The 27,194-nt window shown below is 44.2% G+C and overlaps 2 protein-coding genes across 4 annotated transcripts; both read left to right on the forward strand.

The window, feature by feature from the left end:
• The first annotated feature begins 2,459 nt into the window (after positions 1–2,459).
• LOC148831224 (tetratricopeptide repeat protein 24-like) lies at positions 2,460–11,259 on the forward strand. The gene is made up of 7 exons (XM_088922191.1): positions 2,460–3,105; positions 4,147–4,362; positions 5,002–5,130; positions 8,160–8,281; positions 9,494–9,613; positions 10,109–10,195; positions 11,045–11,259. The coding sequence occupies exons 1-7, from the start codon at positions 2,460–2,462 to the stop codon at positions 11,057–11,059; spliced, it is 1,335 nt and encodes a 444-aa protein (XP_088778317.1). The 3' UTR covers positions 11,060–11,259.
• Positions 11,260–13,804: 2,545 nt separating this feature from the next.
• On the forward strand, positions 13,805–26,890 carry lipca (lipase, hepatic a). 3 transcript variants are annotated; one of them, XM_088922343.1, is made up of 10 exons: positions 13,805–13,905; positions 14,039–14,156; positions 16,432–16,622; positions 16,873–17,052; positions 17,686–17,803; positions 20,045–20,278; positions 21,090–21,332; positions 22,443–22,557; positions 23,796–24,014; positions 26,096–26,890. In XM_088922343.1, exons 2-10 carry the CDS (start codon positions 14,075–14,077, stop codon positions 26,211–26,213), a joined length of 1,500 nt encoding a protein of 499 aa, XP_088778469.1. In that variant the 5' UTR covers positions 13,805–13,905; positions 14,039–14,074; the 3' UTR covers positions 26,214–26,890. The 3 variants fall into 3 exon arrangements, with proteins under 3 accessions (XP_088778469.1, XP_088778468.1, XP_088778470.1); XM_088922344.1 differs by lacking the exon at positions 13,805–13,905 and adding an exon at positions 13,937–13,954; XM_088922342.1 differs by having other exon boundaries at positions 13,862–14,156.
• The last annotated feature ends 304 nt before the right edge of the window (positions 26,891–27,194 follow it).

Genomic DNA, 27,194 nt, shown 5'->3' on the forward strand with positions numbered 1-27,194 from the left:
TTTTGTTCTCAGTGTTTCAAGGTTGGGTGCACTCATGCCTCTCCCCTGCTCAAGCTCTCTATATCTGGTGCATAATAAACCACATTCAGAGCCTGTCAGCTACAGAAGCCACTTTGCAAGGACTGTTGCTATGCGAGTAGGTAAATAAATACAGTGCTGCAATGCCAGTAGTGATGTTCATGAAGACTCACAGGCAGATTCATGCACAGTTGCAGAGCCAAGGTTTAAGAGGACAATTGTTACTTCCCTGTGACTCATCAGCTGATTTTCCTGTTCAGCACATTAGTGACACTTTATTTTCTCTTATGAATTCCAACCCTGGGCTTTAATCCTCAAACAAAGAGACCTTACAATATTTTTGTCTTACTTTAAATGCTTATAAATGTTGGCTTTTAAGAGGTGCAGGATGGCCATGGACTCTTGGACTAAGTATTAAATAAGGATTCATAAGCAAGATTCACACTTGTATTATGGTTCCACAGGTTGTACATGAATTTTCTATGAAATCATGGACACAGGTATTATGGAAGACTTTTTATTCAATTTCAAAATGAATATCTAGGGCAGCACGGTGGCGCAGTGGTTAGCGTTGTTGTCTTGCATCTTTGGGACCTGGCATGCTCTCTGTAGGGAGTCTGCATGTTCATCCCAGTGCTCCAGTTCCCAGTCCTCTCACCGTCCAAAGACATACTGGTAGGTCAATTGGCTTCTGGGTATAACCGGCCCTGGTGTGGGTGTGTGTGCCCTGCTTTGCACCCATTGCTTGCAGGGATAAGCTCCAGCTCCCCTGCCACCCTGAATCCGATGAAGCAGTTATTAAAGGGATGGGTGGATGAAAATCTACAGAAACATTTCACTAATAAAAATGCAGCTTGCACACCACACATTTCACACAACCTGACAGTGTTCCAGGGATAGATTCTGCTGAAATACCACCTTCTGTTTGCAATGTTTTTATCTGTCATGAGCTCTTCTATATGAAGATGTCAAAAAATGCCTTAGGGCACAACCATAGCACTTCCTTTCCCTCTGGGGCACATAGAAAATGAACAGTGATGCCATCGTGCAGATTACAGACTGGCTGTATGAAACTGATCCTAACCAGGTGCAATGCAGTTTTCTCTTCCCTGAAACAGGCCAGCAGGGATCTCAATAGTGTGTAGTTATAAAAGCTAATTGACAGAATCAGCAGGAACCTTCGGGATCAAAGCTCCCAAATCCCAGCAGCCAAATCCCACAAGACAAATTTGCAGGATATAGGAATTGTTGACTTGCATTCTTGGAAAGGCTGGACTAAAGACCAGAACTATAGCTTACAAATGTTTAGAGACCCTTTAAGTTGAGCAGGGAAGGACAGTAGCCAGTTTGTTCATGAACCGATCTTGGAGACTATCAAATTAATGTCAATTCATGCAATCTGCACCGTAGAGCTAAAAATAGAGTTTGGGATATGAAGGGTTAGGGTGAGAATATGTTTACTTAAGGCTACATTTGGGGTTGGAGTTAAAGGTGTAAGGATGTTTAAGAGTCAAGAGACATGCCAGGGGAGTTCTTAAGCAAACCAATGGATGTTGGAGATTAACACTAAACAGCTGTAGCTGTATGCTGTTGCTCAGTCCCATTAAAGTCTCAGCAGTATGATCAGGCACTGTTTAATTTATTCACAATCCCTCTCTTCATTTACAATCACCTTGTTTCCAGCCCATGATGAAACTCTGGCTAAGAATATTCAATAAAAAAACAAAGCCAGCATAAGGCTAGGTCAGAGGCTTTTGTTGCTTTTGGTTCACGGTACTGTACTTTTCCCTGTACTTAACCTGGGTCTGTAACTCACACCCTCTGTTACTAATGGGTGTGATGATCTTGTGTTTGCCAGTAGCGTATATAGCCTGAGAGTGTGTTGCCAAGGGTATTGTACAAAACAGTTCTCTGCCTGAAGACGTCAATGGTTCTTTACAGTAGCCTGTTTCAGGAAAGAAAGAGCTCCCAACTTTTAAAACATTTTTTCATATGTGGAGCATTCTCTCTCCAGAACTACATACGTGGTAAGTTACTCAAATGTTTCTATTCTTCACCTCTAACACTGCGTCTTCCTGAAACACCATGTAACAAATATTGATTGACTTATTTCCTTACACTAAAGCAGGGCACAGTCTTGAAACAGAAGCGTAATCTCTCAAATCAGGAATTCACACTACAAGGAGCAAGAGAAAATGTTGCTCCAAAACCTGCTTTAACATACACATGGGCGCCTAATTTGTCATTGATACTGAGCCCATTACAGAAGGAAAGGTTTGCTCGATTGACTTTGGTTCCTTTAAAATTGCCTTGGAAAAAAAACGCCCCATCAAATTTCACAGTAGAGAGTTTGCACAGTGCCGTGCGATGTGAAGTGGGTCTTTGCGCTTTTAAAAAAATGACTTTCTGCCTTTCACTTTCAGTTTCCACTGTTCTGATAAATGTCTTCAAGTGGAGTTGCAGGCAGCTCTGAAGATGGGGGAGTGCCGGCTGAAATTGAACGGTTGACTAGGTCTGGGACCCAAGCCCTAGAGAAAGACGACCGTGACCAAGCCTTGGCCCTCTTTAAGAAGGCCTTCCTCTTGTCTAACACTCTGCCTGAAGGCCAAATGCAAAGGACTTGTCTCTTCAACCTGGGTGCTGCCTACACTGCCGCAGGCAGGGCTCAGAAAGGCCTGAAGTGCTTTGTGAAGTGCAGACTACAGGAGCCGGAGCAGAGAGATGCCGACCTGCACTTCAACATCGCCATTGCTTATGACGAGCTGAAGGAATACGCCAAGGCTGTCCGGTTCTATCGGAAAGCGGTGGGCGGCTACGCGCCAGGGCAAGTGAACAGCATGGGCGATGCCCTGATAAAACTGGCTTACTGCTGCGTGAGTCTGGGAGATGCCAGCTCTGCTGCTGAGTCGTTCAGGTGGGCCGGGCAGTCCTACCAGCATGCCGGAAGGAGGGAGGACGCCGCCATGGCGCTGAGAGAATCAGCCAATTACATGATCCGGAGCGGCGGGGTCTCCGAAGAGCAGGTGCTGGGGGTGCTGCAGGAGTGTCTACAGACGAGCAGGGGAATCACAAATCCCAGTCTGAAAGGTATAGTACCTTCACCACCGGGGGTCCCTAAAGCTGGTCCTGGGGGGGCAGTTGATCTGCAGGGTTTCTAGGTCTCTTTAAAGCATCATGTGATGCAAAGCAGGGAGAAGATACTGCTCACTGAATTTAGCCACTATGAGCCGATTCAGGGTGTGAATCCACGCAGCTGGACTGAAAACCTGTAGACACAACGGCTGTCCGGGACCACTACCCTTCTCCATCACTTGGAAATCTTTATTCAGCCTCACCAGAAATTGGAAAACTACTCCTTCTAGACTACCAGCTGTGTGTTTCCTGCTGTAGGATCCACCACACTTGACCTTTGATGTTTTAAAACAAACATTGCAGTGCATTGCATGATTTTTTTTCGTCGGCTGTCTTGTACACCCTATGAGGCTATATTCACAACTAGTCATAACATAAACTTTACATCTGTTAGTTTTCTAAAGACGTCTTGCAATTCAGGGTCATGGGAAACGATCTTGGAAAAGCCACGGGCGCAAGGCTGGGTACACCCTGGCTGGGACGCCAGCCCACGGCGGGGCACACACACTCACACCAGGGCCAAATCTACTGCAAGGTTTTGGTCTGAAAGAAGAGACCAGGGCACCTAGAGAAACCCACAAAAACATGGGGAGAACTTACAGTACAAGCTCCACGCAGACAGCACCCCAAGTCCAGATCAGGACTCAGGGACCCAGCACTGTGAGGCAGCAATGCTAATGACTGTGCCACCATACCACCTATAGACCTTACATGTTAAGTACAGTATATTACACAAGACCGGAAATGATTTGTGTTACTGCAGTATTACATTATTTACAACACTGTTTCACAGTTGTGTACTGCAGTATTTTGTCCCTTGTTCTCACTATGCAGTGTTACAAATCTGCACCTCAGGCTCGGAGGAACGGAAGTGTTTGGGGTAGAATAGAAAGGCGTGCTGTATTTACCCCTGTGCTTGTTTAGCCCAGTCCTGACCGTGCGCAGACGTGAGCGGAGCATGGCAACCCCTGTCATTTGCCCCTGTGCCCCCCCCAGGAAAGCTGCTTAACGACATGGGTCTGCACTACGCTGAGCTGAAGAGCTTCCACGCGGCGGGACAGTGCTTCTCTGAGGCCCTGGCCTGCTGCTCCGGGCAGAACTTCAGCATCAGAAGGAGAGCCGTGCTGCTCCAGAACATGGGGGCCATCCACAATGCCTTGCAGCGATATGCCGAGTCTTTGACATACCACACTGAATCAGCAGAAATGTACGGTACGAGTACGTCGTCTGGCTGGCTGCTGGGTTTGTTCGGGAGTCACTTTGTCCTGAAAGACACCAAGAGTATCAGCAGGGCACCCTTGCAATGCCTAAGTCCAGTCTTAACAGGAACTGTAACTCCACCCCAAGTTTAAAACCGAATCCTGAAACCCAGTTTACCATCAGGCACTCCTGGAAAATTCTGAAACTGCAAAAGACTGATGACCAGCATACAGTATGTAACACAGCCTCGTTTTCACTGGCTCAGAAACATTTTTTAAATAAAGATTTGCTATTGTGCAATTGTGTATTGGGCTTTCAATGAATACTTTAGGTTTTTTTTTTAAATAAAAAACTGTCCATTGTGCAAATCTTTATTTAACTTTCTTTCTTATGCTCCTTTTTATGGAACAGCTTAGTAACAAAAATGTCTGGAAATCTGCTCATTTCCAGCACATGACGTTGACAATGAATGCGATTCCAAAACAGGTCCTGATTTTCAAAGCCCCCGTTTCAAACGGATCATCTGTGTGGACAAAGTAGGGCCCAAACGTAAGGAGAGAATGTCTCTTGGGGATTTCAAGACAATTTCAATGAAAAGGTGACGTTCTGGATAGAACGTGATGTAAATCTGTCGACATTGCGTGTTTGCAGGTTCCCTGGCGGAGAGGAAGGGACAGGGAGAGTCTTTGTGCAACCTGGCCTATGCTTACAGCCAAATGAAGAATTACCAAGCAGCAGCTCTATATTACCAAGAGGCCCTGCAAGCCTTCGCTGACATAGGTAAGGTCGTGGCCCATGTTGCCTTGAAGAACTCTGGGAAAAACATAATTTCACATAAAGAGTCAATAGCTCACAGTAAAGTAGTTCTAGTTTCTTATTAAGCCAAGTCGAAAGACACCCCAATACTCTTTGAACATGTGGTTTGCTTCTTTCAATATGGTCTTGCCTCATCTGCTTCTCCAGAATGTCTGATTTAATGTACATTCATCTAAGGACTTTCATTATTTTATAAAACGTGTTTGTGCATCAGGTAGGCCACTCTTTTTACAAGACCTGTTTTTTTAGCTATAATCCCACATATACATTTATATTACTAATAATGCAAATTCATACTTACTTTCCAGCATGATAAATTCCTACAGTCCTACAGTTGTTAAGCCTGTTAGAGAGTGGGAGAATGTGGGGTGCAGGGGTGTGTATTGTATTACTATGGGGACCTGCCCCCACAAAGATTTCAACTCCTGACAGACAACGTGGGTGCGGTCAGGATGTAAAAGTCTGTCTATTAAAGCAAACTGCACCTTGTTTTAAAGAAAATAAAGAAGTGGCAGAAATGTTTGTTTCCTGTTAGTGGAGGAAAGAATCTGAAATAAAAATGGACTAGGAGTCAATGAGAAGACAAATAGAAATTGTCATGAATTTGTATTGTTTGTGCTCTTCCAAGTTATACCATAATGTCCCACTGTTATATTGTAATGGATTTGCACATGTGGTTGTAGCATACAGCATATAACAAACATGATAGAATTCAGAAGAGGATGAAAGGTGCAACTCACAACTGGCAGCCCACGGAAGCTCAGCAGGTGTGAGCCTGGTCAGTACCTGGATGGGAGACCTCCTGGGAAAGCTAAGGTTGCTGCTGGAAGAGGTGTTAGTGGGGCCAGCAGGGGGAGCTCACCCCGTGGTCCATGTGGGTCTTAATGCCCCAGTATAGTGACGGGGACACTATACTGTAAAAAGGTGCCGTCCTTGGAATGAGACGTAAAACCAAGGTCCTGATTCTCTGTGGTCATTAAAAATCCAAGGGCGTGTCTAGAAAAGAGGGGGAGTGTAACCCCTGCATCCTGGCCAAATTTCCCATTGGCCTTTACCAATCATGGCCTCCTAATAATCCCCATCTATGAATTGGCTTCATCACTCTGTGCTCCTCCCCACTGATAGCTGATGTGTGGTGAGCGTTCTGGCGCACTATGGCTACCGTCGCATCATCCAGGTGGGGGCTGCACACTGGTGGAGGGGAGTCCCCATTACCTGTAAAGTACTTTAAGTGGAGTGTCCAGCACAGCTCTATATAAATGTAAGCAATTATTATTATTAATTATTAAAGATAGCCACTAAGTTAACACCCATTATTGCATACTGTGTATTAGAGATGAGTGCTAAGGTTTAGGGGCAGTAAACAACACAGATGTCACTAGGTGATACAGGTGCCCTGTGGTGAACACTTCTGTTGCCAATAGGTTATACATTTGTGCCTATATGTAATGTTTTATTTCTCCAAATAGTACAGTTTTCACCGTATTATACATATGTGAATAAACAAGTTAATTTGATAAGCACGCTGTGTTATTTGTACATTAGGTTAAAATCTACAATATTTAAAAAAATCTTTCAGTCTCAACTGTGTAAAAAGAAGCATTTCAAAGAGATGATGATGATAAATTATTTTAATTATCAGTAAGTTACTTTCGAATAATTAAATTGGCATAGGAAATAAAGGGGGAACTGAATCATGCAGATATAAATGAATAGTGGATGAAGCTGGCATCTCTGTTGCCAAGATCGGATTTTCACAAGCCAGCCAGCTAAGCCTCCACAATACACACACAGTAAGCAAAACAGTTTAATTTAATTTGATGGCTCTGTTTCCTGACATGTTTGGTACCTCAGGGAGAACATTTGCATTTTAATGAATGTCTAAATTAATGATACTATTTTCAGTCATAGCACTATATTTAAAAAAACTTAAAGTTCATGCAGAAATCTAGACTTTTCTTTGGTTTTTCTATTGCCTCTTCTTTTCCCTCTGATTTTGAAGGGGCCATAGCAGTTTACAATCATTTTCAATACATGCAGTATAATAAATACCATAAAGAAAATGCAGACAGTGAAACTACACAGGCTGGTTTAGAAAACCCCACTGCACCTTATTAAAAAGAAGCAAGTTAGTGTGGGTTTTTCTGGTGCATTATTTCCCCAAGGTCTAGTCGCGTAATAACCAGGCCTTTGCAATGAAACATAGCCCAGCTTGACAGGTACTAATCAATGTCTTTTGGTATTACATGTCATTTAAAAAAAGCTTCACAGCCTGCCAATCAAGCAACTAGACGTGAAAGCTGTTATTTGAAAGTAATTCATTCAGTATAGTTACATAAAGCTGCTGTTCAATAATTCCTATTGATCTTTCTTCAGATTAAACGGGGCCTGCTTGGAGATCCACTGATTCTGACGCCTGCTTGCAGAATAAATTTGTAGAAAGTGTAGAAAAGTGCTAAAAGTGTGGCCCCAGAAATGAGGGCAACTAGGATTTTATATGGACATATCTGTTGATGTTTTTCAATGAGGAGAGCATACATGCCCAACATGATGACCAACATTGCCCATCAGCACCTTTTTTTGACTGCACTCAGAATGCTTCCACCTCAGCTAAAGGGATCCCATTCATATTTCAGTACCACTCACTGCATGTGCACTGCAATGGGCGCAGGGCAGGATACACCCTGGAAGGGACACCAGTCCATCATGGGACACGCACACAGACACACACACACTCACATCAGGGCCAGTTTCCCCAGCAGCCTACCCTGTCAGTACGTCTTTGAAGTGGGGGAGGAAACCCACACAAACACAAGGAGAGCACAGAGCTCCAGCAACGCAAGGCAGCAATGCTAACCACAGCGCCACAGCATCACCCGAGCCGGGAAATTATTTAACATAAAGCTTGGCTGTGATTTGAAATGAGCAGCTGCCCAGCTGTGTCTGGTGCCTTGTTGTGTCATGCAGTATTAATGCTGTTTGTCATGTGTTAGGCGACCTACGCGGGCAGTGGCAGGTGTGTGAGGGCCTGGGAGCTACACACTTCTGCCTTGGCAACGCAGATCAGGCCTTATCTTACTACAAACAAGCGCTGGTTCTGTTTGGAGAGTCAAAGGTACACTCTGTTTGCTCTTCATATTTACCCTGAGTTTGGGTTGCAGATTAAAGGAGTGTTTTGTCATTCTTCCCTGCCTGCTGTCTGAGGACCCCCACTCGGTGTCCACGCATGTTACCCTGGTGTGGGAAAGACCCACAGCTGGCCAGCACGAGTCTCTCGCTGTGGTCCCCTGGAGAGCCTCAGGCTGTCTGGATGTGTCCTCACTGCAGAATTAAAAAGGAGCAGAAACTGATCAGTGTTTCAGTGTGTCGTTTTTCATAACAATACATGGGGTCCCTTCATTAAAAAAAAAAATTACAAACTTTAAAATCTTTGTTCATCAGGAAAAAAACAGCAGTAATATATTTCATTCTGAATACTTCATTGAATGATTTTTTTTGTGCGGTGTGTTTTCTATATAAATGATTAATCGGAGCTAGCAAATACTTTTGGAAGTATTTAGAACAAACAACAAATGCTAAAAAGCTCTTAAGTGGATGTCTGGTTTATCTGAGTAAAGCAGTGTGGAATCCCAAAGAAGATTACATTTAGAACATAGGTAACCGTACTACCAATTTAAGATATCAGAAATAAATCTCAGAGATGTCATTTTACTCTGATGTTTAAGAGACACACTTTTCCAACTGAAGTGAAATTGAAACAGAACCTCTATCTCAAACTGTTATTAAAGATTTAGCAGTTTTTTCCCGGTTTTTAATGGTGTGCTTACCTACTGGAGAACGTTTGTCTTCACTTTGTCCCTGACTATTGTTTCATCTGTCTCTCAGCTGGAGTCTTAACTCAGCAATTCACTTGCTCTCTAAAGTGAAGTTAGTTGGCATAGCAACAGCGGGGAAAATAGTGTTTTTATGCATAGACACAGTGTCAAAGCTAAGATCTAAATTTCTGTATTTTTCATCTTCAGAGACTAATGCAAAAATCCCTCTGTGTTCCACTGTAATACAGAGCTGCTACCATACAGTACCTCTGAGTAGGTTTATAAAAAGACTGAAATGAAGGAGAAGGAGAGCTCACCTGGATGATGCTCAGGGTTGTAGTCTGTAAGTCCCATTGGAGATCGCAGAGCTCATAGATCAGTGCCCAGAAGACACTGGGAGGGACGAATACCGTCATTGCCTGTAATTCCAGGCCGCAGAAGGTCTCAATCATGATTAGTGCCTTTTTCTTCAGCGTCGTAGCTAAAACTGTCTGGTTTACGTGCTGGTTTAGGAGGCATCGGACGTCCCCAAGGAGAGGATCTGGAGGAAACTGAAGGACGTGCTGGACAGCATGGGGGCTCTGCCAGAGTCGGAATCAAGGCAGCAGGCCCTCTCCACGTGCACACAGTCTGTACGGATCTTAACTGCATTACCTCAGTGCAATGCTCGGGCCTGTCACACACGCAAGACCATGGAGGCCAGCAGGAAATGAAACTGGGCTTCACAGATCCCTAGGATGTCATAAGTAAATGCTAACATTAAGAAGTTATCATATTTGCATCTCCTGCCCCACAGAACCTATTGATGTACAATACGTAACGTCACAGACTGGGCCTTGATAATTGAACTACCAGTAACAGGGCTTACTACCACTAAGATCCTCCCACATCTCACAAGGGTTGCAACCGAGTGTTTTGTGAGTTGATATCTCCAAGATCAAATTATTATGACATATAGCTGTTGTAGAACCGCACTGTCATGTTTCTCTAACTATATCCACTTTGCAATTGGATTATAATCTAAATATGTCCACCCCTTTCAGAATTGACGAACACTGGAAATAAAATCAATTTGAGACATGAAATAGACCTACCGACCTTGCTCATTTTTCCCCTGTTTTTTTCAGTCTCTGTCAACAAAGTTTGGAAAAGACAGCCTGAGGTTCTCTGTCCCCAAACAGCACTGTGGAAGACCTGGGTCTGAACTCAGAATGGTATGTCCTGAAAAATCAAATGAGCTGATTTTGGGAACTAAACCCACAGAAAGCCATTAACTATAATACACCCTCAGCAGTTTTCATTCATTTCTACTAGAATGATTCCCTCTCAGAGTGAGAGCTAAAATTATTTCCTGCCCAACTGTGTATTAAAAACCAATCTTTTATAGTGATTCCAAATCAAATACCCCCCATTATAATTTTTCTATTTTCTATTTCCTATTTCTATTTCACAAATAAAAATCAAACTGAGCAATATGAGAGTATATTCCACTACGAAAATAATATTAGTAGCCCAAATAGGGAGCTGCAAAGAAATGAGCAGAGTTAATTTCACATTGAAAAGTAAAAATCTCACAGCCAATGCGTTTCCACAGCTCCAGCCTTAAGTTTTTTCTATTTGTCAAAATAATATTCAAGATACAGTACAATACTAATATGTTTTTTGTGCCCTGATTTTGAAATATGGCCAATTAATCAACAATTGTTTCTCCCGATATAGAAGTCACATTCTGCTCTGTAGACATAGCTGTAGAAAAACAGGACCAGCTTTTACCAAGAAATATTTACAAAATGCACCGCAGTCTGATTAATTAGGTATAATCTTTAATCCTTTCAAGGCTGTTTCAGGGCCTCCCTCTTTGCTTGTAGTAAAACTGCTGGTTAGAAAATATTATTTCTTTGCTCTCAGTGCACAGGAACTACACAATAGTTATAAGAGAGGTTACTTCATGGTGCAACTTCCAGATTTCTGTCAGTGCTATGCTCTGGTTACAATAAAATCCCAGAAATGCAGAGCTGTTCTATCGTTTTGATTAAGGTACCGGTCAATGTTTTGTTTTCCAGGGGATGCTCCAATGAGGAATTTCAACAAGCGGATGTCAAAAAGAAAAGGCTGTTTCTTCCACCAATTTAGTTAGACTGTAAAAACGTTCTCAGTGGGTTTTAAGTCACGTACATCACAGAAAGACATAAGCAATATTTTATTTCCAGATATGCACTGTGCTTTGATAAAAACAAAGCAGGAAGGCTTTTGCAGCATTACAGTTAAAAATCTAATATGTCCATAAATTCAGAACTGTGGCTTCTTATATTTCATTTACAGTAACAGGGATATAGAATTTGATAGAAAAGCAATGCTTTCAAACGAAAAGTGAATATGCCTAAATAAATTACATTTTAATGAGTCATATCTGATTTTTCCATCTGTAAAAAGAACAGAATGACTAATTGCACGAAACATTCCAAAATAATGTAAGTTATGTTCTAAGTCATCTCAGAAATATACATGTGAATCAATACTCAAGCTAGCAGACCCATCTGTAAAGAATCCTATTCATACCCTGTGTGCTCCGTCAAAGCCTGGAGAAAACTCACACTTTCTTAGACACGGGCAGGGATAAGACTTTATTGATCCTTTATTGAAGGAAAATTGATGAAATTTCCGGTTTGTCATTTTTTGCCTCCCCTCATTGCATTTCTCACCTGAAGACCAATAAAAAAGGTTATAAATGAGAAGAGGCATTTTGAGTCACCTAATGTGTTCGGTTGCTAGTTGCATGTTGAGCTGAGGGTTTCATCCAGCCTTCTTGAAAGAAGCCAGGGTTTCAGTTTTGATAACATGGCTGGGGTGCTTGTTCCAGACTCCCACCACCCTTTGTGTAAAGATAGGCCATCTATTGTATTTTAAAAGCACTGTCCTATAGTTTTCTGTGTCCTCTGGCTTGTGTTTCACTTTTGATCCAGAACATACTGTATCCATTATGGGGTCCATGGAGAAGCAATATTATTTTGTTTTAATGTGACCAAATTTCTATGGTACACAATCTATGTCTAATTTATGTCTTGATTTAACTTTCACTATTTTAATTTTATATTCTCACATTTGGTTTTTATTCCTTGCCCACATTAATGCTTGAAGATGGAAACGATGAGTTGACATCTCAAGTGTTTTTCATAAGTAACTTCCCCATCTGATATCTACAGCTTCATTTTACCACATGCATGGAACACTTTGCAGCTGTCAACATTCAATGTTATCAGCCAGGCATTTCTACATAATCAGTCTGTCAGTTTGTAATAGCAAACCATATCTTTTCAACACGCTTTTTGACATCAGGATTTCAAACTAATGTCGCCCTCCGAGGATTGCATACTTCGGTATTCCATGCAAATTCCTAGAACATTGACGTCGGAAACCCCTACTGTAACATGCTGAATATTCACAGATACTGACAGGTAACAAGCTCTAAGCCTCATGAGGTTTCTGAAACAGTTGATCAAGTCTCCACCCGATCTGTCATTTAGTGAGGCTTCTAGAAATCATCCAGGTGGGTGGTGCTCTTCAATGGTGGATGAATTTTCCTGTATGTAAAGCTCTTTATTCAAAGGTTATCAATATATGCTATACAAATGCAAGGAGTTATTAATTTTCTAACTACCATTACTGAAAAAGAACGCAGATTTTTCTAATCTTTCTTTCAAGAAGTGAAAAGGGCCACTGAGCAACATCATTGTATGCTCTTGTGTCTGCTGCTGCTTTTATGCATGACATGCTTCTGGCTCTTTTATTCAGCAGGCTGCTGGGACACGAAACGGTTGGACTGTCTGTGATATGTACTGTCTGAGATACTGAGACCAGGACAGAGGGAAGCAGTGGTGCTGGGGATGGGGGAGGGGGTGTTCCCAGATTCAAGGAGATTTGGGATACTGGCTTCAGCCAGAGAGAAGAACACAAAGGCATGTCTGACTCTGCAGGTGAGGGAAGGAATGTTCTGTGTGACTGGACTGGTCTTGCCGAAGGGTCACATGCACAATACAGAGGTCAAAGATAAGTCACGCACTCTGCCCTGGACTGCAGGCCATCCTTTAGGTATGTAGACTGCATAGAAAAAGGCTTTACACAGAAGGAGACTGGTAGTGACTCAGCACTGCACAATACAACATGAACACACTGGAAACTAGTAGTGACGGAACTTGGATGGGCATAAAAACAGAGCTCATAAAATCAATTAAATTATTTAATTATATTGTATATACTAATTTCTGATGAAAACAGAAAAACAGATGCTGAAAAACTACAGTTCCTCACAGCCTTTAAGAAGTGCCGTACATAAGCACTGATGCATTAAATCTTTCCATACCATAATGTATACCAACGACATCTTACTTATTACTATATATTGTATGGGTATACAGACCAATATCATCAGACATGAAAATAGATAAACTCTTTCAAACAAGTGAATAAATATATGAACTGATGCAAGGACACAAATTATAGAGACTCACACTGCATGCAATGATACAGCTAACAGTTCTTTTCTGATGTTTTTTTTTTAATTAATAGATGTTCTGCCACACACTGAGATCACACAGTGCAAACCACGACTCACTGAGGATCAAAAGCAGACATTACGCTGGTGAGCCTGACAAAGCATCTGCTTGTTTTTATATTATTTGCACAGCTTGACGAAACGCTGGGGCAATATCTGTCAAATGTGCCTTCACTCCCCCGCCCCCCCCACCTCTCTCGCTCTCTCTGTCCTTTCGCAATGCGGTCCGACGGGGGCCAGGGCCAATCAGCTTGAAATCAGCAGAATTTCACCAGGCAGCCCTCGACCTTCATCCCGGCTTCAAACAGACCCCCCGGCTCGGGCTGCAGCACTGCGACACTGGCCACCGGGCTGCCTCCTGTTCCCAGCAAGGTACAGCCCTCCCCAGAACCGCAGCGCCAGGCCCAACAAAACCACACGGGTACCAGCAAAGAGTGGTCACTGCCTTTCCGTTCAGGCATGCGGCCAGGTGACGCTGCTGCTCATTTCTCATATCTTTCAACAGCTTTTCAATAGGACCCCTGAGCCGCCGGTGTGAGACATGGCTGTTCTCAAAGTCCTGGTTTCCTTACTCTTCATTTACCACTTGAGTGGTGGAAAGCGGCTGAGAGGAGGCAGTTCAGGTGAGTACATGACATCAGAGGCCGCTGGGGGTGTCGCAATGTGTTCTAGAGAAATACTACTGTGCAGTCGTGGTTGGGTTATTTTACATCCGGAAATCTAGAACAATTAAAAAGAATCAGTAGCAATCGGTAATGAATTCTACTCCCAGGTCTCCCTCAGATTCATTTCTAAAACGTTTTGGAGTGTTTTGATTAGAAGATAAACAAGGCTCATAATTACCCGGGTGGCACAGAAGTGATTTCATTGTTTTCTATGCTAAATGTCATTTGGATGACTGTACTTCTAATCAAAACATGAGTTTCAGTTAGGAATTTGTGCTTGGAACTTCTGAAGTGTCAAACGCTGATTAGTCCAGGATAGGAGACTTGGAAAAGAAAATATTAGTGTGAGTGAGTGGATCAGGAAATATGTCAGAACTGACCTTCTGTCACTAGCAGGCAGTTTACAAAATAGATAGAATAAAGGTGGCATTTTAGGTTTAGAAAGCATCCAAATGCTCATTTCAAAGCAAATGAGATATTTTTCATATATTGTGAGCTGTGACTGAGAGACAAAATTGAGAATGGAGGCAGTCAAAAGTGATCCCCATGTAAGCCTGTCCTGTAGTGGCATGCAGCAGTCAGACATCCTGTAAAAGCCACTTGTCAGACTCAGATAGGAGTGGACAGAGTGGTCAACAGCACAGGGTGTCCGGCTGGCCAGGGAGCATCTACTCTTAAGAGGAAAGGTTTAGAATTCTGTTCATACCTGCTCCTGGCTGGCTCTCTGCCATCATCTTCACCATGCCTGCCTTCTTGCTCTTCCTCTTTTCAGTTTTTGCTTTTTGAGGCTGTGCCTCATGAGTAGCCAGTTACTGTACCTTAATTAAAAATCAACATTTCCATCTTTAAGAAGCCTGTCCAAACAATGCACTTTGGGAATCCAAAGTGCAACGAGGCTGGAGAAACAGTTTGTTCTTGGAATTGTCCAGTGAACAACAAGAAGGATAAACTGGGTTTTGGGAAATGTGGACAGCACTCGGATTCCCAGACTGAGAAGTGAGCCAGGGCACTGGGTTCAAACTGACGAGGATGAGAATTAACCTTTTACCTACTGGCCTTGCAAAGCACCCCAGTGATTCAGGCACTGTCTGGATTCAACAGTTTCATAAAGCTCATTGCAGCATGCTCTCCATCACTCACCCTACCAAGATCGTCACCCCTGCATTAACAGCAAAGCCTGGCTGCAGGTTTCTTCTTCTAAATCTTGGAGCAGTCCGAACTACAATTATTATTTTTTTACTTATTACGGACCTTCTGGACTAATGCGTGGGTAGTTATCTTTAACCACGAAGAAAATATTTGAATTTGAGGGGGGACAGTGATATTCACATCTGGACAGTATTAACAATTGAGGTATCCCATCCCTATTTGTGGTATGTTGAGGCCGAGTCTTTATAGCCAAAGGTTAAAGCTAAGCTCCAGTCAAATTCAATTCATTTTTTTATAGTGCCCTTTACTAGAAGTCAACACAGAAAGCTTTCACAGTAATTTACACAGAGTTATACAATAAATCAAAAGAATATTAGTGTAAGTGGATGGAAATTAGTTTAGTGTATCATAGTGGAACACTGTATCCATCAGGCATGGAGAAGAGGAAACCCAAAAACTGCAGAAGAGGAAAAATGAATATATAGGGGCCGAGTATTTAAATGACATATTTCACATACGGTATAGTGGGAGACACAGTGGCTGAGTTTTTAGCATTGCTGCCTCTAGGCTTCAGGGCTCTGCGTTCAATTCCTGGGGTGCTATCTGTGTGGAGTTTGGCATGCATATGTATTGAAAGTATAAATCGAGGTAGTACTCATTCAAATGTGTATGATTATACTGTATTTTGTGCGTTCACTTACTGTCGTTAGTAAGATTTCACCTTTATATCTTTATATCTACTTATTTTGTGTCAGTGTTTTCCAGAATCATTTCCAGGGGTGGTTGAGGTGTCAGGAATGGTATTTCCTCACTGTACAGGCCATCAGCTGGTGATGGTCAACACGTAGGAGATCTGTTATGGCTGTATGCCCTCACACGTGGATTGAAAACGTATTCTGTGCTACACAAAGATTAAATGTAACTGCCATTCTTTACAGGAGAAACAGAACAACGTGGTTATGTGGTTCCAAATTAATACAGATCACAACTATAGCATCGTTTTTACGTTGGAAAACTCATATAGCGTGCTTGAAAATAACTATTTACGTGCAGCCTCCTGATAATATTCCATACTGCAACTCAGACACCCCAGAAGGACACCAGTCTGCTGGAGCAAAAAAGATGGATTCCGTCCCCCAGTCCATCTTCCGGATGTACGTGGAAGGGGACTCCATGGAGGACACCTGCAGAGTCCTGCCCCACCAGCCGGAGAGCCTGGAGTCCTGCTACTTCAACACCTCCCTCCCTGTGGTCATCATCATCCACGGCTGGTCGGTAAGAGAGCTCCCTTCATCTCGCAGGCTCCCGCTGATCCACGATAGCCAAGTCCCACTACCGCAGACCTGTCTCCTAACGCTAGGCAAAGCTCAGCCAGAGCCCACACTGCCCACTGTTTGGTAATGTGTGACGAGTTTGGACAGCCGGGCAGATCTCCTCCACGGGTCTCTGAACGTCGCTGTTGCCATCGTTGTAATGGTTGTTGCTGTTCCTGGAGCCGTGACCATTCCCTGGATTCCCGGTCTAGGTGGACGGGATGATGGAGCACTGGGTGACGCACCTGGCCAGCGCCCTGAAGTCCGCCGTGAGGGACATCAACGTGCTGATTGCCGACTGGCTCCTGCTGGCGCACCAGCACTACCCCATCGCGGTGCAGAACACGCGCGTGGTGGGCCGCGAGATCGCAGACCTGCTGCAGTGGCTGTGGGTGAGTGTGGCGGCGCGCTTCCCAACACGGAGAGCTTCTTCCAGGGGTGCCCGTGCGAGACACAGAAAAAGGCATCTCAGGAAGAACAACGTGAAAGCTAGGATTCCTCGATGGAAAATATTTATCAAGCTGAGGAACGATTGCATACGATCGGGCTGCTTAACAGCATCTTACGAAGCTGTTTATCATGTGTAAAACCGTTTTTAAAATGAAGAATTCTGACCAATGTGATGGGAAGTAGATACTAATATACGGACACTCATACATTAGTACAAAAAACTGTATTTGATCCAACAGAGTTTTCCATGTAATCTGAATACAGAATGAGTAATCAATTTATACAGTCTCAAATTACGACGTAACACTAAGGAACATTTAGCAGCTTCATTTTTTTGTGTAATCGAGTGCGTTATAATGTCAGCTCATTACATTCTTTCCTTTGTTCTGTATCCAACAAGGATTTGGACTAGGTTTCCAGATATTTACTGTCACTGGATTCCTGGCGTAGTGCTGTGGAGACTGCAAAAGAAAACAAAATAACTCGCATTTTTCACTGCGAGGCATCCTGACCCTGTGCCTTCGCCGGGGGAATGCGATATTGACGGCGAACAATCGGGCTTGTGTTGCTTGCAGGAGGCCTACCAGCTCTCTCCGGACCGCGTGCACCTGATCGGGTACAGCCTGGGGGCTCACGTTTCGGGATTTGCCGGCAGTTATATCAGCGGCCCCAGCAAGATTGGAAGAATTACAGGTGAAGCGCTCTGTCGCACAACTGAGCCTTGTGCAACACAGCTGGGTCTGCAGTTTACAGGAGGCAGCCCCACATTCCCGTTGTGTCTAATTATTAATCTCCGGGTGCACTCACTGCATAATCCCGCCAGGACCTAAAGACTCAAGAAGCTTCTTTTAAATGAATCATTCACATGATTTTACACATTATTAGCAGCCATATCACTCTGCAACTCACAACTGGCAGCCCACTGAAGCTCAGCAGGTGTGAGCCTGGTCAGTACCTGGATGGGAGACCTCCTGGGAAAAAGCTAAGGTTGCTGCTGGAAGAGGTGTTAGTGGGGCCAGCAGGCTCATCCACATGGACTCATCCTGCAGTCCATGTGGGTCCTAATGCCCCAGTATAGTGATGGGGACATTATACTGTAAACAGCCGCCATCCTACGGATGAAACGTAAAACCGAGGTCCTGACTATCTGTGGTTATTAAAAATCCCAGGGCGTTTCTCGAAAAGAGTAGGGGTCCTTACCAATCATGGCCTCCTAATACTCCCCATCTATGAACTGGCTTCATTACTCTGCTCTCCTCCCCACTGAGAGCTGGTGTGTGGTGAGAGTACTGGAGCACTATGGCTGCTGTTGCATCATTCAGGTGGGGCTGCACATTGGTGGTGGTGGAGGGGATCCTCATTACTTGTAAAGCGCTTTGAGTGGAGTGTCCAGAAAAGCACTATATAAGTGTAAGCAATATTATTATTATTTAAAATGTACTGCTTTAGAATGTTTTTTTTTTAATTCCAGTGACATACATTACCAATAAAACAGGTCCCATGCTAAGAATGGCTTCTTAAGTTTTCAACTAACTGGCACATCAGAGCTACACTGGCAGGTAGCACGGTGTTTTAGCCCACAGGTGTAGGGAGAGGGGGAAAAAAGGAGAGAATGGGAAAATAAAATTAAAATAATAGCCAAGTCTGTTAAGTACAGGATAAGAACAGAGCATCTGGTTCCTCCAAAATAAATGTCTCTCACAGAATTTGAAGAGTGTGTATTAAGACGTCCCTAAACTTCATTCTAATGCCTTCCACATTTAATACATTTTTCATTGAGCATTTATGACAGCTATTGTGAGTCAACTTTAGCCCCTCCCACTGAGCCTTCCTGTGGGATCGGGTGACTCACGGAGACCAATGACATCAGAAGGGGAGGAGTCAGGGGAGCAGTGGAATAGGGCGGGGGCAGGGGCGGGGGCAGGGGGTTGGACAGGAAGGAATGAGTAGTGCTTCTTGCTCTGTGAGATAACAGAACAGCTGGGCCTGTACTTTCTCTCCCTATTGACTGACTGGAAGTGGAAATAAGAGTAAAAAAGAATAATCTTTAAAGGGGCTGTTGCATTTTCTTCCTTACAGAACTCCATTAGAAACCAGCGTGAAAGTGGTCTGTGACAAGCAGGGTGCGATATATGCGTGCTCAGGGAATCACAAATCACAAAAGGACAAAGAATGGCAATTTGTTTGAAAGCGAAGAGTAATGTGAATTACTCTTTGGGATTTATTTGGAATTAGATTGAAAAAAATCAAGAAAACAAATTTGTTTTAAGAAGACAAGACCTTACTCCAGCCCTGATAGCTTAGTTCTGTTTTACATCTCTTTCCAATTGGATCACTGCCTGATTCCAGAGGAGCCCGTGAAGCACAGAGTGTCCCACAGAAGAGATCAATACTGGACGCTCATGTTGAACAGTAGCTGACTGACCTCTTCCTGGTACTGCTCTGGACTCTTGCCATCAGAACAGGGAACAAACAGCCCAGACACGAGGTTGAACCCGATACCCTTCTTCTTTCAAGAAGCAGCTGGAGCCTTCATTCTCTCCCATTTCCCACTTTTCGTTGGCAGGGATAATACCTCAGCACACAGGCCCATAGTGCTCCACCTTTTTTCCCCTCTTAATCACACGCTTTCCTTTGTAAATGAAACAGCCTTCAGTCTTGAAGGAATATTTGACACAGTGGAAGTTCAGCACCGAACCAGAAAACAACTAAATCAGAGATCAAACATCCATTGGCAAAGACATCTAAAATTCAGAAAACCCTTTTGAAGATTTTGCCTTCCAATTACATCCACTTACCTTCCAACCGTTAATATCTTCCAAATGAGTATTTCATAATGCCCCTCAGCTGCCTTTCTGCAGTGATGAAGAAATGCGTTCCTCGCCTCTGAAGAAAGGCGTGGCGTTTTAATGGCGTGTCTGTACCTCTGTCCAGGCCTGGACCCGGCGGGGCCGCTGTTCGAGGGCATGTCTTACACCGACCGACTGTCTCCCGACGACGCCAACTTCGTGGACGCCATTCACACCTTCACCCAGCAGCACATGGGCCTGAGTGTGGGCATCAAACAGCCCGTGGGCCATTACGACTTCTACCCCAACGGGGGCACCTTCCAGCCTGGCTGCCACATCAAGGACTTGTATCTGCACTTGGCGCAGTATGGCCTGTTGGGTACGTGGTGCTGAGAAAGATGGCAAAAGCCCATGTTTGGTCCTGAGGCAGGGTGGTCAAGGCAGCATTTACATGACTGCCCTTCCCTGCCTTTTCATATCTCACCTGAACCAGGGGCTCCAGGGTCTGAACACTGCAGGCTAAGCCCAAGGTCATGGCTGCAGTTCTGTACAGGTCGCACAGTGAGGGAGCGTTGTGATATGTCTGTATTTAAGAACCCTGTACCAGTCACTGTTAGAGGAAAAAAACCTCTAACATTGTGAATGCAATGCTTTTGTTCTGATTTCCCCTTTTGGTCTGAAAAGGAAGGAGTAAAAACTTAAAGGGCTAGTCTTTTGTTTGGTATGAGAGAGCACTGAGCAAGAATTGAATCCTCGTTTCAGGGAAGGTAAACATTCACAGACAGACGTGGCTTAGTATAGACACAAGGTGTCAATGTACAATACTACAACAGCAGGCTTCCTCAAAGCCTGTGAATGAAAATGAATAATGGGAAGATGCAGTCGGCTTGCAAAGTTTTAGTCAAGCTTGTTTCTTCCATATGAAAAAGAAAAGCCACTGTCACCCTTACATTATAACTAGCTGGATTTTGGTGCCATTGTTATACAAAGAGCCTCAGGGGGACAGTTAATTTGCTGGAAACCAATCATTTCTTTGAAAGACAGATTCAGATCAGATTCCTTGTTGAGAGAAAACGTGTCAGATTTGTCACGCAAAAGACAAAAGGCCTATCTGCTAAAAGGATGGCCCAATTCACTGCATGTTAATTTCCTGGATACTTGCGCGTAACTCGAATGCCTCTGTTCCCCAGGATTTCAGCAGACAGTGAAATGTGCACACGAGAGGTCGGTCCACCTGTTCATCGACTCCCTGCTCAACGAAGACAAGCAGAGCATGGCCTACCGCTGCCACGACAACAAGTCCTTCAACAAGGGCATCTGCCTGGACTGTCGCAAGAACCGCTGCAACACTCTGGGCTACAACATCAAGAAGGTCCGCACAGGGTCTAGCAAACGGCTGTACCTGAAAACCCGCTCCCACATGCCCTACAAAGGTCCGTATATCTCTGCACTACGATGATGTGTACTATACTTTTGCCAGCAGCCATATCGCCCTGCAACTCAAAACTGACAACCCACTGAAGCTCAGCAGGTGTGAGCCTGGTCAGTACTAGGATGGGAGACCTCCTGGGAAAAACTAAGGTTGCTGCTGGAAGAGGTGTTAGTGGAGCCAGAGGGGGCACTCACCCTGCGGTCTGTGTGGGTCCTAATGCCCCAGTATAGTGACGGGGACACTATACTGTAAAAAGGTGCCATCCTTCAGATGCGATGTAAAACCCAGGTCCTGACCCTCTGTGATCATTAAAAATCCCAGGGTGTTTCTCGAAAAGACTAGGGGTGTTACCCCAGAGTTCTGGCCATATTTTCCGTTGAACTTTACCAATCATGGCCCCATCTATGAATTGTCTTCTTTCACTCTGTTCTCCTCCTCACTGATAGCTGGTGTGTGGTGAGTGTACTGGCGCACTATGGCTGCCTTCACATCATCCAGGTGGGGCTACACACTGGTATTGGGGGAGAGGAGTCCCCATTACCTGTAAAGCACTTGAGTGGAGTGTCCAGAAAAGTGCTATATAAGTGTAAGCAATTATTATTATTATAATTCATGACCTATTTATTTTTTTAAATGATTATTTCCCAACAAACTTTTCAAACGTTAAATACGTTCTTTGGAAAATTCCATTATACCTCTCCTGGGTATAAAAGCACTGCTCACAGAGACACAAACAGCGAGAGGAGTCTAAGAAAAACTCTCCTGAGACAGAGAGACTGGTGAGTCCAGGTCAATAAAAGTTTAGAGCTGCTACATAGCTGATACTGAAGCACCTCTCTCAGAATGTGGTCTTTTCCCTCGAACACATGGGATTCAGAGAGAGAACGCTTTTCAGTTATCATCACAGAAGGAACTGTTTCTGCTTTGCAGCATTTTCATCCGAGTAGTGTACTGTTCACCCATAATAAATTAACACAAGACTCCAGCAAGGATGATGGTTAAACCACACACATCTTATGAAGACCCCAAATGTGAAAGACGAGTGTTGCATCAACGTGGAGTTATTCCAGGACACAGTGAAACTAAAATCAATGCTTTTCCTCTCTGACAGTGTACCACTACCAGTTCAAGATTCAGTTCATCAACCAGATTGAGCAGATTGAACCTTCTCTTACAATCTCTCTCACGGGCACTAAAGAGGAAAGTGAGAACCTGCCCATCACTTTGTAAGTAATTCGACTTCAGCTCAGTCAAACAGCCTTATGACCCCCATCTCCTTTCTTAACACTCACAATCACAAGGTTGCACATCATGCACAACCTCCTGCTCCAGGGAAATATCTGCTTATGCTGCAGTTGTGCTCTTAATATCCTGTTTGCACTGATGCCTCAGGGGAAATGCCTGACGTACACGGAGGAACACATCTATGATGAGTTTCACCAAATAAAAACAAAACATCAAATACTATCATAATCACTGCTGCGTCAATCATAAAAAAGTGTTCAGTGTGAAAGAACTAATGTATCCAGGCAGCACAGCAATAATTAGCTCTACAGATCTAAAATCCTCAGTCTCTTGGGTTTTTACACAGACGTGTATTGATTACTTCAGTGCTCTCTACACCCAGTGGTAAGTGTTATATTTTGACATTTCATTCGTCCTTGTGAAAGCCTGGGTCAGGACACCCGGTCAATGGGAAACTGCCCACGCCAGCGGGCTCAGCCTCTCCTGACAACACTGAGTCGATAGAGAGCCACTGGGCCAGACTCCATCGGGCCAAACTGGCTTCCTGATCATTGAAAATCATTCTGACACGAGGCGTTAACTGCCACTCTGTAATATCAGTGCGGTCGGAGCTGAGAGGCTGGAGGCACTTCTTTACTAAAACCCTGGTGGCTTCAGGCAGAGGCAGCACACTGCCGAGTCATCCTGTGCATGCTGAGTCACCGAAGGGAATTCAAGAAGGGTCTGGATCTTGGATATTGAAGCTGCTGACAGCAGTCTTATACAGCATCCACACGTAATAACTTGTTAATCATATGCCAACTTACTCAGAAACAAGACACTGCCAGAAAATGTACCTCCCATTTTATTCCTCAGTATACTGCGATTGCATCTATTTTTTAAAAGGATCACAGCTGATAGGGCTGTGCTTAAATAAAGGGAATCGTTTAAGGCATGTCACGTGACACAAAGATCATCAGAGTTCGCCTCTTTTGTAAACCTTAAGGGTTTGTGCGCACATGGCCCAATGGGATATCTGTTATTCCCCCATAGGTTTGCATCTGATTCTTCACTGTTATTGGAAGATCAGATACTTTGCATAAGGAGTCAAACACGACACAGCACACTCCCGCTAAACAAGTTCAGTCTGTGCCTCTGCCCCAAGACACAGCGCAGTCCCACACAGTGAAACAGCGGGGAAGAGCCAGCTAATGTCAGCGCCGCTGTCTTTCCTCTGCAGTGTCGAGGAGATAACCGGCAACAAGACCTACACTTTCCTCATCACTCTGGACACAGACATCGGGGAGCTGATGGTGCTCAGGTTTAAGTGGGAAGGCAATGCAGTGTGGGCCCACATCTGGAACAAGATGAAGACCATCATGCCCTGGAGGAAAGGGGCCAAGGGGCCAGAACTCACCGTGGGCAACATCCGGGTCAAGGCTGGAGAGACACAGCAGAAGTAGGTTTGCAGGTTTAAGTGGGGCGAGTCTTCTTGAGATGGGTCTGAGGGGGCTCCTCTGACAAACCCAGAGGAGAACAGCAGGCTGGGTAGAGCAACAGAACAAGTACAGGTTTATTACAGCAGCCATATCATTCTGCAACTCACAACCAACAGCCCACTGAAGCTCAGCAGGTGTGAGCCTGGTCAGTACCTGGATGGGAGACCTCCTGGGAAAGCTAAGGTTGCTGCTGGAAGAGGTGTTAGTGGGGCCAGTAGGGGGCGCTCACCCTGTGGTTTGTGTGGGTCCTAATGCTCCAGTATCGTGATGGGGACACTATACTGTAAAAAAGCGCTGCCCTTCAGATGAGACTAAAAACCGAGGTCTTGACTCTGTGGTCATGAAAAATCTCAGGGCGTTTCTCTGTCCAGATTTCCCATTGGCCTTTACCAATCATGGCCTCCTAATAAACCCCATCTCTGAACTGGCGTCATCACCCTGTTCTCCTCCCCACTGATAGCTGATGTGCGGTGAGCGTTCTGGTGCACTATGGCTGCTGTCACATCATCCAGCTGGGGCTGCACATTGGTGGTGGAGGGGAGTCCCCATTACCTGTAAAGCGCTATGAGTGGAGTGTCCAGAAAAGCGCTATATAAGTGTAAGGAATTATTATTATTATTATCATCTCTTTTCAGCATGGAATAAACCTTTACTTGTACCATTGCAGCCTATGCATGCCGACGCGCCTATCTACTTGAACTAAGGTAGAGCAATGTTAAGTAGCGCCAGCCCTGGGATGTAGCTTTCAATTATACAACATGACAAAAATGCACATAATTCCAACAGACACGTGCAATGTGTGATGTGACTAAGCTGTGGTTTCAGGGCTATTAACAGAAACAGCAACTAAGCCAAGAAATAATTTGAATCATGACAAAATATGACAAGAACAACAGTCTACAGTGGCTAATTGTAATAGCACAGCTTTCCAATATAAAGATAAATCACTGACGCCAGTATACACGGGGACTTTTTAATATGAATACACCTTTGCATGTAGATGTGCAGGATTTGCTTTAAATGTTATTTGGTGAAGCTCTGTAAACTGTGTTTATATGCTGAGGTGCTAAATCTGTGTACAGAGAGGACATTCTTTCAGCATTTATCCAGATGTTTCTGTTCCAGCATTGTTTCTGTGCTAATATAGTGTATAGAGAAGAGTTTGACATTGTTGTGCTTCACTTGAATATGGATTGGCTTCTCACTATCCTTTAATTACCAGTAAACAACACTGCAGTTGCTTTCAAAACACAGAAATAGAAAGTGGTTTTACCGACACGGCCGATAGAAAAGCTATGAGTTCTGTGCGCCCTCTAGTGTACATGAACCTACAATGCAAGTCTTAACCACTGACCTGTTCAAAGCTTGAGGATTTTTTTTTGCAAAAGCATCTAATTAAACTGGAGTTGAGGTCTGACGGTGAAGCCAGCATACAAGAAAATACTATACCATAAACACGTGCAAACAACAGGGGCATCCCATATACCTGGGTTTTAGTTGCTAATCTCATCAGGTCGTTTCATGAAAGAAAGCGATGTCTCCAGACTCTCATAATCCTTTCCTTTTCCAAATGCGTCTTCAGTTTTTTTAATCACCAGGTGTTTAACAATAGAGTGGCAGAGGTTAGCATTGCTGTTCCCCTGCAGAGCTGGGACCCTGGGTTCAGTCCTGGACTGGGCGCTAATATCTGTGTGGAGTTTCGATGTTCTCTGTTTATTTGCTGGGGTTTCCCTCTGGGTCCTCCCTCAGTCCAAAGACACGCAGTTCGGTTTGCTGGCTCTGGTGTGAGAACGTGCCGGTCTGTGTTTGCCTTGCGATGGGCTGGCGTCCCGCCCAGGGTGTACCCCGCCTTGTGACGTTTGCTTGCTGGGCTAGGCCCCAGCTGCCCCTCAACTCCAAACTGGAGGAAGTGGTCAGACGACGGACGGATGGAAGAAAGGAGGGGGGTGGGGGATGGATTTTAACAATAATCCACCTCGTCTTCATGTGTTTGCCTGGATGCCCAACCCTGACTAACACTGCTGCCCTCTTCCCCCCCCAGGGTGTCCTTCTGCCCCCAGAGTGAAGACAACAGTCAGCTGCAGCCTGCTCAGGAGAAAGTGTTTGTGCGCTGCGAGGAGAACCCCAACAGGAGACGGAAGAAGAAAGTCAGCAACTGATCCGCAGACACGGGCCCAGGAGGAGCCAGGGGATGAAGACAACCGAGCACCACTTACACAGGCAGTCACCACACGCTCAGACGGTTTTGTTTATTGAAGAAGTTTTTCAAAGGCGAAAGTCTGCATGTTTTCTTTCCTTTCTCTATCTTGTAACAAGCCATTCTAAAAATTCTGACGGGGGGAAAAACTAGTTTGTATGGGTTCTAAAAACAAAGGTTTAGTTACTAAACAAAAAGCTTTACTACAGCTTGCGTTGCCAGGAAGAAAAAAATCCCACCTGAAGGACACGTTGCCCTGTACAACGCTATACAGAGCATCGCTTGTGCTGAAAAGGGGCACCTTTACTAATCTTTAAGAAACACAATCCCCTATGTTTTATAGGTACAGTGTTTACATCAACTGCCACACAAGTGGGAACAATGCTTAATATACCCAGTCAAGAAGACCCAGAAGGAGCTAAAGAGTAGTACTGCAACTCAAGGCGAGCCAAGCAAATATTCGATTATCAATGCTATCTACAGTAGGAGCTTCAGACAAAGACAGTTGCAATGACAAAGTTCATTCTACTCTCTGGCACAAGATATATGGCACAGAACTTAAATAGGGAAATGTAACATCACCATGTACTGTACAAAGAAAAGTACCAGTTAATTTGAATAAAAAGTAAGAAAACCGTTTCTGAACTCATGCTTCTCCTAACTTCACGACTATACAGCAGACTCGAATAGCTGCTTGTGAGCATTTTCATATGCTAGAAACGCTTCCCACAAGCACATGTAAGCCACTTACTCAAGGTCTATTTTCATTTCTGCCAGCATTGCCATTCGCATTGAGCCTGGGCTGTGCTGACAGAGGGAGAGCTACACAAGACTGATGAAATGCTTGTGTGGGCGTCCTGTTTCCAGAATTGGCCAGGGCCACGCGAGTAGTCTTCAGAACTGGAGGCCGAGATGACGCCTGAATGAAGTCTCGTTACGTCAA

Source organism: Atractosteus spatula, chromosome 7, assembly GCF_055471065.1.
Source record: "Atractosteus spatula isolate fAtrSpa1 chromosome 7, fAtrSpa1.hap1, whole genome shotgun sequence".
Taxonomy (NCBI): Eukaryota; Metazoa; Chordata; class Actinopteri; order Semionotiformes; family Lepisosteidae; genus Atractosteus; species Atractosteus spatula.

Bases quoted from the DNA above. Each gene is read 5' to 3' on its own strand.
- LOC148831224 (XM_088922191.1), top strand. From the start codon at position 2,460: ATGTCTTCAAGTGGAGTTGCAGGCAGCTCTGAAGATGGGGGAGTGCCG. The intron at 3,106-4,146 runs GTATAGTACCTT...TGCCCCCCCCAG, and splicing joins CACAAATCCCAGTCTGAAAG to GAAAGCTGCTTAACGACATG. The intron at 9,614-10,108 runs GTACGGATCTTA...TGTTTTTTTCAG, and splicing joins TCTCCACGTGCACACAGTCT to TCTCTGTCAACAAAGTTTGG.
- lipca (XM_088922343.1), top strand. From the start codon at position 14,075: ATGGCTGTTCTCAAAGTCCTGGTTTCCTTACTCTTCATTTACCACTTG. The intron at 14,157-16,431 runs GTGAGTACATGA...ACTGCAACTCAG, and splicing joins GCTGAGAGGAGGCAGTTCAG to ACACCCCAGAAGGACACCAG. The intron at 17,053-17,685 runs GTGAGTGTGGCG...TGTTGCTTGCAG, and splicing joins ACCTGCTGCAGTGGCTGTGG to GAGGCCTACCAGCTCTCTCC.